At 44.0% G+C, this 10,765-nt stretch overlaps 1 protein-coding gene across 1 annotated transcript; it reads left to right on the forward strand.

The window, feature by feature from the left end:
* Positions 1-7,176: 7,176 nt before the first annotated feature.
* Positions 7,177-7,503, forward strand: LOC137362999 (histone H2B-like; the record flags this gene model as incomplete). The annotated part of the gene is made up of 1 exon (XM_068027117.1): positions 7,177-7,503. A coding segment is annotated over one exon (327 nt), but the record flags the coding sequence as incomplete, so codon positions are not given.
* Between the last annotated feature and the right edge of the window lie 3,262 nt (positions 7,504-10,765).

The raw sequence follows: 10,765 nt of genomic DNA on the forward strand, positions 1-10,765 counted from the left end.
TGGTAGTTTTCCCATGCATCTGCTGCCCTTGTCGGTGGTCGAGGTTCTGGGTTTGGAAGGTACTGTCGAAGAAGCCTTGGTGTGATGCTGCAGTGCATCTTTTAGCTGGTACGCACTGCTGCCACTGTGCATCATTGGTGAATGGAGTGAATATTGAAGGTGGTGGATGTGGGCAATCAAACAGGCTACTTGAGTGTTGTTGGAGCTGCACTCATCCAGGCAAGTGGGCAGTATTCCATCACACTCCTGACTTGTGTCTTGTGAATGGTGGACGGATGTGGGGAAACAGGAGGTAAGTTACTCGCCGCAGAATTCCTAGCCTCTGACCTGCTCTTGCAGTCACAGCATTTATATGGCTGGTCCAGTTCAGTTTCTGGTCAATGGTAACCAATGGTCAATGTTAATGGTGGGGGATTCAGTGATGGTAATGCCATTGAACATCAAGGGGAGATGATTAGATTCTCTCTTGTTTGAGATGGTCATTGCCTGGCACTTATCTGATGCCAATGTTACTTGCCACTTATCAGCCCAAGCCTGGACGTTGTGCAGGTCTTGCTGCATCCGGACATGGGCTGCTTCAGTATCTGAGGAGTCATGAATGGTGCTGAACATTTCGCAATCATCAGAAAACATCCACACTTCTGGCCTTGTGATGGAGGGAAGGTCGTTGATGAAGCTGCTGCAGATGGTTGAGCCGAGAACACCACTCTGAGGAATTCCAGCTGTAATGTCCGGAGACTGAGATGATTGACCTGAACAACAACAGCCATCTTCCTTCGTGCTAGGTATGACTGCAAACAGCAGAGCATTTTGCCCCGATTTCTATTTACACTGGTTTTGCGAGGGCTGCCTTGTTGCCATACATGTCAAAGGCTGCCTTGATGTCAAGGGCAGTCACTCCCACCTCACAATGCAATGTTTCTTTCACTCTAAAATAAAAGCAAAAGTCTGCAGATGCTGGAAATCTGAAATAAACAAAAATGCTGGAAATACTCAGCAGTTCAGGCAGCATTTGTGGAGGGAGAAACACAATTAACATTTCAGGTCTGTGTCCTTTCATTTTACAATATGCTTTATGTCCTGGCAGATAACAGTGCATTCAGTTTGTAGTAATGGAATTAATACTGTATCCTCCAGTCTGACTACTTGTGATATTTGTGGAGTTGTGTGTAACATGTAGCTCAGTCTGCAGTCTGGTTACATTATTGAGATTAATTCTGTACTTCACAATCAGGTACTGTTTGTCCGTTCTATCTGACATTGAATTTGTAGTTAAGGATGCTCTCTTGTGAGAGTGACACAGTGCCTTGCAATCTGACAGTGGATGTGATTTTGGACTGGGATTGATGCATCTACCTGTCAGTGGGACAGAGTTGGGGGGAAATGGAAACAACTTCAGTCTGTCATGCTCTGTGTGACTGTTGGATTGACTGTTAGTCTCTGGAACTTGGGATCAGTGCCAGTCTGACGAGTACTGCTGGCAGTGATTGTGGAACTGATGTTTCTTTTCTCTCTGAATGATACTGTACTTACTGTGTGTGAGGAGCCGGCTGCACTTCCCCTTGTGCTGAGGCATCATTATATTTATTCTACTTCCTTCAAGTATTTGCCTGCAGAAAGAAAAAGTATTTATTATAATTCAGGAAGAGGTGTGGTGGAAGTGACAAGAGAGACCAAAACAATCTTTGAATGAATAGTCATTGTGAACAATCACAAAGGAAACCCAGCAATACAAACAGAGTCAGTGTCTGATTCCACTGCAGTCCTGCAGCCCCCAGCTACTGCATACCAGGGGCTTTGGCCGTTTTACAACAATTAAATGACATCCAGACATAATCCGCTGGGCCATGAATGGGACTGACCGACGGAACAGGGACTTTTACACAGGTCAGATTTCCAGTTCCCGCTCCCATGGTCTAACCGTTTAGTCGAAACCAATCAGCTGCTGTTCAAAATGTGTCCTTCACACTTCTCACCTGGTGCCTATAATAGATTCTCTTTGTGTAAATCTCCACATCCTGACTGTCCGCTTCTGTTTCCACACTTCACTGTCCAATAACAAGAAACTGTGGGAACAGGCTGGATCGCTCTCTTTGCGCTGGCACGGACATGATGGGCCGAATGGCCTCATTCTGCGCCGGAAATTTTCCATGTTTCTGTTTGCTGAATTGTTGCCGGAATCTGCGCCTGCGCTCCCCTCCCCCAGCACTGCCTGTGAGCGGAAGAAGATGGTTTAAAACAGCCGCGAATGGAGAGATCCCGGTCCCGGGGGAAGGGAGCAAACAGCAGCCTCCTTCCAGCAGCACATCGCTTTGGGAGCGTGTCCGCAGACTGACTCAGAGATCACTATCGAGTCCAGGGCAAGTTCAGGGGCAGGCGGGGGCTGTTTGTAAGAGGTGGAATGGAGAATCAACTGGTCCCGGAACATGGAGTGAGTGGGGGAAGGGAGAGGCCATTCTCAGGCTGTGTGTCGATGGGGAAAGGAGACAGAATGGGATGAACCTGTTACTGCAGTGCAGTCAAACAATGATAATATTTGTATGACTGGGCTTCCTTTATGGGGGCTCATTATTATTCGAGAGATTAAATTCATTAAAATCCTGTATCTTCTATCTCACCTGTATTTTAGTTATAAACATACTTTTGTTCAAACAGACAAATAATTGAAAGAACCAGAATAAATGTGATGTTTCCTCCACCCAAGTTACAAGGAAGAGTGTCACCAGCTCCTTCTCACACACAGTCCGGACATTATCATTCACAGAGCGCAGAGACACAGACAGGTCATCAGTTCCACAGTCTCAGACAGCAGAAATAGTTCCAGAGACACATTTTCAATCCATCTATCCAACAGAACAGGAGAGACAGACGTTGTTTCCATGTCACCCCAACTCAGTACCACTGACAGGTAGATACATAAATCCCAGCCCAAATTCTCACCCACTATCAAATTATCAGTGTGTCAATCCCACAATAGTGCAACCTCAGCTACAAATTAAATACACAAAGAACTGACACATGGTTCCCTTTTCAAAGTTACAGAATTAAGGGCGGCGCAGTGGTTAGCACCGCAGCCTCACATCTCCAGCGACCCGGGTTCAATTCTGGGTACTGCCTGTGTGGAGTTTGCAAGTTCTCCCTGTGTCTGTGTGGGTTTCCTCCCACATGCCAAAGACTTGCAGGTTGATAGGTAAATTGGCCATTATAAATTGCCCCTAGTATAGGTAGGTGGTAGGGAAATATAGGGACAGGTGGGGATGTGGTAGGAATATGGAATTATTGTAGGATTAGTATAAATGGGTGGTTGATGGTTGGCACAGACTCGGTGGGCCGAAGGGCCTGTTTCAGTGCTGTATCTCTAAACTAAACTAATATAATCTGAGATTCAAGTTAAATACCAGCCCAAGATTTACACATGTTATCAGTTTATTATCAGTATTAATTCCCATAATGTGTCCAGACATATACATTAGATACAAGTCCAAATCTAAAATGCATAATCAGATTGAGAGATTCTGAAATATAGTATAACCTGAGATACAAACTCAGATTCCAGTTTAAAACTCATCCGGATTGTGAAACTAAAAGATACATTATAAATTTGATGAGTTTAGTCTGAGCTATAAATTACATACCAGTCCTAAAATCTCATAGTGTCAGATGGAAGATACTGTACAATTCCAGACTGAGCTCATTTTACACACAAGTCCAAGATTCTCCCTCAGAGTCAGACTGAATGGCATTGATCAAATTGATTAGTACAGCCTGAGTTACACTTGCACATCAATCCTGTATCAGATTGAAAGATACATTATCTTTCACTATTATGTTCACAGTGACAGATATTTAATACTTGGCAAAACTGCAAACATATTGTCTGCTTAAAACCGACCACATCTGTGGCCTGTTGCTGTGCTGACATTTTATGCAGAATGAATCCAGACTTGCAAACAGTCCCAGGGACGGAAGGTTATATAATGAATCCCCCACTCACACAGAGTACCAGATATTGACAGATAAAGTGATGCTGATACACATGCTCAGTGCCAGATGCTGAAAAGTATATGTTGATTATTGCACTCACTCACAGTACCTCAGCCTGAGTCATCTGAAGCAACCTAACACACAAATAGTAGCACTGAGAGATTGAGAAAGAGTCCAAAACTCACATAGAGTACCAGACACTGACAGATACAAACTGAAAACTACACGCACATGGATATAGGATTGGCTAACTCACAGAAAAGAGAGTGGGGATAAATGGAGCATATTCAGATTGGCAAACTGTAACTAATGGAGTGCCACAGGTACAGTGCTGGGGCCTCAACTATTTATGGTCTATATTAATAACTTGCATGAAGGGACCAAGTATATTGTTGCCAAATTTGTAGATGGTACAAAGATAGGTAGGAAAGCAAGTTGTGAGGAGGACACAATGTGTCTGTGAAGAGATATAGAAAGGTTAAGTCAGTGGGAAAACATTTGGCAGATGGAGTATAATATGGGGAAATGTGAGATTGTCTACTTTGGCAGGTAGAATAGAAAAACAGAATATTATTTATATAGAGAGAGACTGCAGAATGCTGCTGTACCAAGGAATCTGGGTGTCCAGGTACATGAATTACAAAAATGTTAGCATGAAGGTATAGCAAGTAATTGGCATTTTTAGCAAGGGGAATGGAGTATAAAAGTAAGGAAGTTTTGCCATAACTTTACAGGGCATTAGTGACATCCCAACCCGATACAGTTTTGGTCTCCTTACATAAGGAGGAATATACTTGCATTGGAATCACTTCAAAGAAGGTTCACTCGGCTGATTGCTGGGATGTTTCATTGTCTTAAGAGAAAAGGTTGAGCAGGCTGGGTCTATACTCACTGGAGTTTAGAAGATTGAGAGGTGATCTTATTGAAACCTGTAAGATTCTCAGTGGGCTGGACAGGTAGATGCTGAGAGGACGTTTCTCCTTGTAGGGGATTGTAGAATTAGGGGCCAGAGTTTCAGATAAGCAGTCTCTCTTTCAAGAAGGAGATGAGGAGGAATTTCTTCTCTGAGAGGGTTGTTAATCTTTGGAATTCTGCTCTCCAGAGGACTGTGGAGGCTGTGTCATTGAATATATTCAACGCAGCAATAGACAGATTTTTGATCCACAACAGAGCCAATGGTTATGGGGGCAGGCAGGAAAGTGAAGTTAAGGCCACAATCAGAACAGCCACGATCTTATTGAGTGGCGGAGCAGGCTTGATGGGCCAAATGGTCTCCTCCTGTCCTATTTCGTATCTTCTTATGTTCTTATGCACACACACACACACACACAACCAATGTGTGGCGGATCTAGAATTAATCCCACTTTCATACACAATACCAGTGACTGAAAGGTACAGAATTAATCCCACAGATAGATACGGTACCACCGACAGGTACAGAATGAATCCCATGCTCACAGTCAGCACCCGGGATTGAAAGAGACATCTGATTCCTACCCTCACATAACAATATCAGACTGAGTTACAGAATGATTTCCACGTTCATACTGGGCACCAATGACTGCTAATTAATTCATCCCACAATCACACACACTACCAAAGGCTGACAGATACAGAATTAATCCCACACTCCTATGTAGTAGCAAAGACTGACACATACAAAATCATTCTCAAATACTCCTACAGTAGCTGGCAGATTCAGTGACTGCCAAACTCACATAAATCACCAGAGACTGACAGATAAAAAATGAACTCACACACACACTGAGCTACTGACAGATATAGCTTGAATTCCACATATACAGAACAACTGACAGATTCAGACTAAGTCCCAAATTACATAACATTCCAGAGACTAACAGAATGAATCAAATACTCACATACTGTGCCACTGACAGAATGTATTCCACACTCACATACAATACTGAAGACTGTCAAATACAGAATGTAACTCACACTTTCACAAAGTACCAGTGAGTGACAGGTACAGAATGAATCCCACATTCACACATGACACTAGAGATGGATCGCCAAAAAAACAATAAGGCTGCCAGAATAGATAGAATTCACATCAAAATTCTAAAATATGGAAGAGAAACACTCGACACAAATACATGTCTCATTTCCCTCATCTGGAAGGAGGAGAGCATGTCAGGGGATCACCGTGAAGCGGTAATTGTGATCATCTTTAAAAAAAGTTGACACAACCGACTGTGTTAACTATAGAGGGGTATCCCTGCTGTCCACCACAGGGAAGGTCATCACAAGAGCCCTTCTCAACTGCCTCCTCCCCGTGGCTGAAGAGCTCCTACTGGAAACACAATGTGGATTGTGTCCATCAACAGGCACAGTGAACATAATCTTCACAGCAAGACAACTTCAAGAAAATGTAGGGAGCAGCAGCAACTTTTATACATGGCCTTCTCTGACCTGACAAAGGCCTTCGACTCTACCAACCGAGAGGGATTATGGAATGTCCTCCTCAAACATACTGCACTACGACATGCAAGCTGTAATCCTTGCCAACGGATCTGTCACTGACCCAATCCGAGTGCAAACTACGTCAAGTAAGGCTGTCATCGGCACCAATGCTCTTTTCCATCTTCCTTGCTGCAACACTCCACCTCATCTCCTCACACTCAAACACAGTACCTGACAGAGACAGAATGAATCCATACAGCACCAGAGACTGAGAGTTACCAAATTACATAAAACACTCGAACACAGTAGCCTAGACTAAAAAGGAAATTAATTGCACACTCACATGCAATAGCAGAGACACAACGACACAGAATCAGTCAATAGGTGTCCTCCCAACAACAGCCAGGACATTTCGAGGAAGCGCGACACAGTGAGCAGCTCTTTCAATATAAACTGGGGCTGGGGAGAGTCTTTGTGCAATATACTTCCTGATTGCAGTCAGGGTGTTTGTGATTGGTTGCAAATATTTAATCTGATTGGATGGCGAAAGAGACCACTGACAGAATTACAATAAAAAACCATTGTGACATCACTCACAATCACCCAATCACAATCTTTACTTTCCCCCATCCCTCATTAGCATAGAGCTGTGGGATTGTCTATTTAATCCGCACTCGGAAGGGGTTTGGTTTATTTCTGTGTCTGAAATTGAATCTGAAGATGGTTGAGGAGAAGAAGAAAGCAGCTGCTAAGAAGGGCGCCATGAAAACTGTGAGTAAACCGTCAGCAAAGGGTGGCAAGAAGCGGAGAAAGTCGAGGAAGGAGAGTTACTCCATCTACATCTACAAAGTGATGAAGCAGGTTCACCCCGACACCGGCATCTCCTCCAAGGCCATGAGCATCATGAACTCGTTTGTGAACGATATTTTCGAGCGCATCGCGGGTGAGGCTTCCCGCCTGGCCCATTACAACAAGCGCAGCACCATCTGCTCCCGGGAGATCCAGACCGCCGTGCGCCTGCTGCTGCCCGGGGAGCTGGCCAAGCACGCCGTGTCGGAAGGGACAAAGGCGGTGACCAAGTACACCAGCTCCAAGTAAAACTGCACAATGGACTGAAAAACATCCCAAACACAACGGCTCTTTTAAGAGCCACCCACAATCTCTCTGAAATAGCTGCATCCGAACATCTCTATGAAATCATTTTAAGACAATGTGTAACATAATAAATGTCCCACTCTTGTGTTTTTGTCTGCTGTCCCATAAACCGAACTCAAACCCATAATCCGCTCATCCGCCTTTCCTTTTTTGCATAAAGCTGTTATTGTGGTTTTGCACAGCCCCTGAATGACCGCATTAACAGCTGCTTTCAGCGGTAAGGGTCAGACCTCAGTCCCTTCACTCTCTTCCTGAAATGTGAACTAATTCATCATTTTATGAACAGTAACTCTCCGCACTGTAACAGCCCGGAATGGGATTATTACACAGCAGACTAAGGGCAGTTTGAGGACTCGATCTGGCTCCCTCTTTTCAGAGAAGGACACTGGGCTCTGATTGAAGATAAACTGAATGTTTCGCTTCAGGGAAATGCTGTGAACAGGGATTTCGTCCCGGGACAGTTTGAAAGCTATTGGAGAAAGATCCACAATTTAAACAACATTTTAAACCCGCGTCTGCAATTGGTGACGGAAAGAGTTGAATAGAACAAAATAAAGAGAAGGGATTTTAAATATTTGACTAAGGATGACATTTATTTTGATCCGCTCCTTTCTGACAATGAAATTGGCGGGCTTTTTGAAATTGACACATTTTCTGCTTCTGATGTTGTGGCGGGAAAATCCCGCCCACTGTGTTTGTCAGTGACTTGATTGGTGAAGAATATAGGCAAATGAGGTGAATTTCGTAGCGACCAATGGGGAGAGTTTTCAGTCTATAAGTAAAGTAAATGCTGCAGAAAATATCCATTCTTTGTGAAAGTCTTTGTGAGATTGTGGAAATGTCTGGAAGAGGAAAGACCAGCGGCAAAGCTCGGGCCAAGGCCAAGTCTCGCTCCTCCCGGGCTGGACTGCAGTTCCCGGTGGGTCGTGTTCACAGGCACCTAAGAAAGGGTAACTATGCTGAGCGTGTGGGTGCCGGAGCCCCGGTCTATCTGGCTGCTGTGCTCGAGTATCTGACCGCTGAAATGCTCGAGCTGGCTGGTAACGCGGCCCGGGACAACAAAAAGACCCGCATCATCCCCAGACACCTGCAGCTGGCCGTCCGCAACGACGAGGAGCTCAACAAGCTGCTGGGAGGGGTGACTATCGCTCAGGGCGGGGTGCTGCCTAATATCCGGGCCGTGCTGCTGCCCAAGAAAACCAGCGCTCAGAGCTCCCAGAAAAAGTAAAGCGGCCAAAATGTCATCTAATAAACCAAAGGCTCTTTTCAGAGCCACCCACAGTCTCTGTGAAAGGGCTGGTTCCTGTCTGATTCCAAAATGTCAGTAACAGGACCGAATGAGAACTATTTCAAATGTTTAAGCATCTGTTTCAGTGATTTCTCACTCCCCTCAAAGCCTGTCTAATTTATTACTTTAACACCAAGTTTGAGTTATTTGTCCCGTTACAGATTGCTGAATAGAGTCTTTTCCCGCCAGATACAGATAAGTAGACAAAAAATTAGATTAGAACTATGTAATATATATAACCCATCAAAAACTTTTTTAATTCCGCTTTTATCAGCACAAAGTCCTGGCGCGATTTTACGAACAGGTTTAAACTAACGCCAGATTTTCCATCAATTCGCTTCTTTCCGACACTGAAATTGGCGGCTTTTTCGAATTCAAACTGTCTGCCAATTTAAGCCAGTGATTGTTGTATTTCCTAATTCGAAGCTCTGCGATTGGTTAAGACATGTGAATGAGAAGAGGGTGACCAATCAGAAGTGGGCTCGGGATAGCGCGGGCTCAAACTGCGGGAATTCCAGGTCCCTGAATGATTGAGCTGAAACTGATCAGTTTCACAAACCCTGTCAGTTTCAGTGCAGGAAACACCTTCTCGGGGGAAATAACATCACAAGTGGGTTTGGTTCCAGTGACCGATTCAACGGCTGCTGCAAAACTCCCGGATCCCCTCATTGCAGCGAAATCATTTTGAAATTCTATGAAAACAATGAGTGATTCTGGAGGAGTGATGTGGCTTTTCACTGAGGGCATGTGTCGACTGGGGAAATAACGAACTGTAGAGTCTCGGGCACTGTTTACACAGCCCGTTTAGAAAATCAAATCCACTGCACATCCTTGCTGCAAATGAAATGTCAAATTCGGGGATTCCATTTTTTTTCATCCCGAACACAGCAGATTGATTGAACAAAGAAGTAAAAGCAAAATACTGCGAATGCTGGAAATCTGAAATATTTCAGATTGATTGAACTGTTCTAAACAGCCTATCCCAGCTCCCATTTCTAGGTCAATGCTCGCTCTGTGAGGCGGTGGGTGGCTCTTAGAAGAGCCTTTGTTGTGTGTTTGCTGAAAAGGGTCGAATTGTTCAGCCGCCGAATCCGGAGAGTGCGGCCCTGCCGTTTCAGAGCGTACACCACATCCATGGCAGTGACCGTCTTGCGCTTGGCGTGCTCAGTGCAGGTGATTACATTGAGTGTGAGACAAATTCCATCCATCTTTTGTACTTCATGAGATTAATTTTGACACTTTCTGGTACATTATGTGACAGCGAGTTTAATTCTACATCTATCTGTCTGTGGTACTGTGTCTGAGTGTGAGATTATTTGAGTATCAGTCTATGAAACTAAATGTGATTGTGTGATTCATTCTGTATGTCAATCATGAGTATTGTATGCGTGGCAGCTTCTGTATCTATCTGCTACTGTGGCTGAATGTGGATATCATTCTGTATCTGTCAGTGCCTGGAACTAAATGTGAGTGTGAGATTCATTTTGTATGCACCACTCTTCACAGTCAGAATGTGACTGTGTGATTCATTCTCTATGTGTCAGTCTAAAGTACTATATATGCCATGGTTTTAATTATGTGTCTGTCATTTTATGTGAGCTTGGGTATCAATGTATATATGTCAATCTCTGGTTCTTTCTGTGAGAGTGAGATTAATTCTCTATCTGCTGGTCTCTGAAATTAATTGATTTTGTGATTCACTCTGTGTCTGCCAGTCTATGATACTGTGAATAAGTGGGGGGTATATATGGTGTCTGTCTGAACTTGGTATTGAACATGATTGTAGGATTCATTGTGTATCTATCAGTATCCAGACTGAATGTGAAATAAGGTTCATTCTGTACATGAAAATCTCTGGTATTCTATGGAAGTGAACTCAAATATGCCTATCAGTCTTTGACACTGTATCTGATTATG

This window comes from Heterodontus francisci, unplaced genomic scaffold (genome assembly GCF_036365525.1).
Source record: "Heterodontus francisci isolate sHetFra1 unplaced genomic scaffold, sHetFra1.hap1 HAP1_SCAFFOLD_51_2, whole genome shotgun sequence".
Classification (NCBI taxonomy): Eukaryota; Metazoa; Chordata; class Chondrichthyes; order Heterodontiformes; family Heterodontidae; genus Heterodontus; species Heterodontus francisci.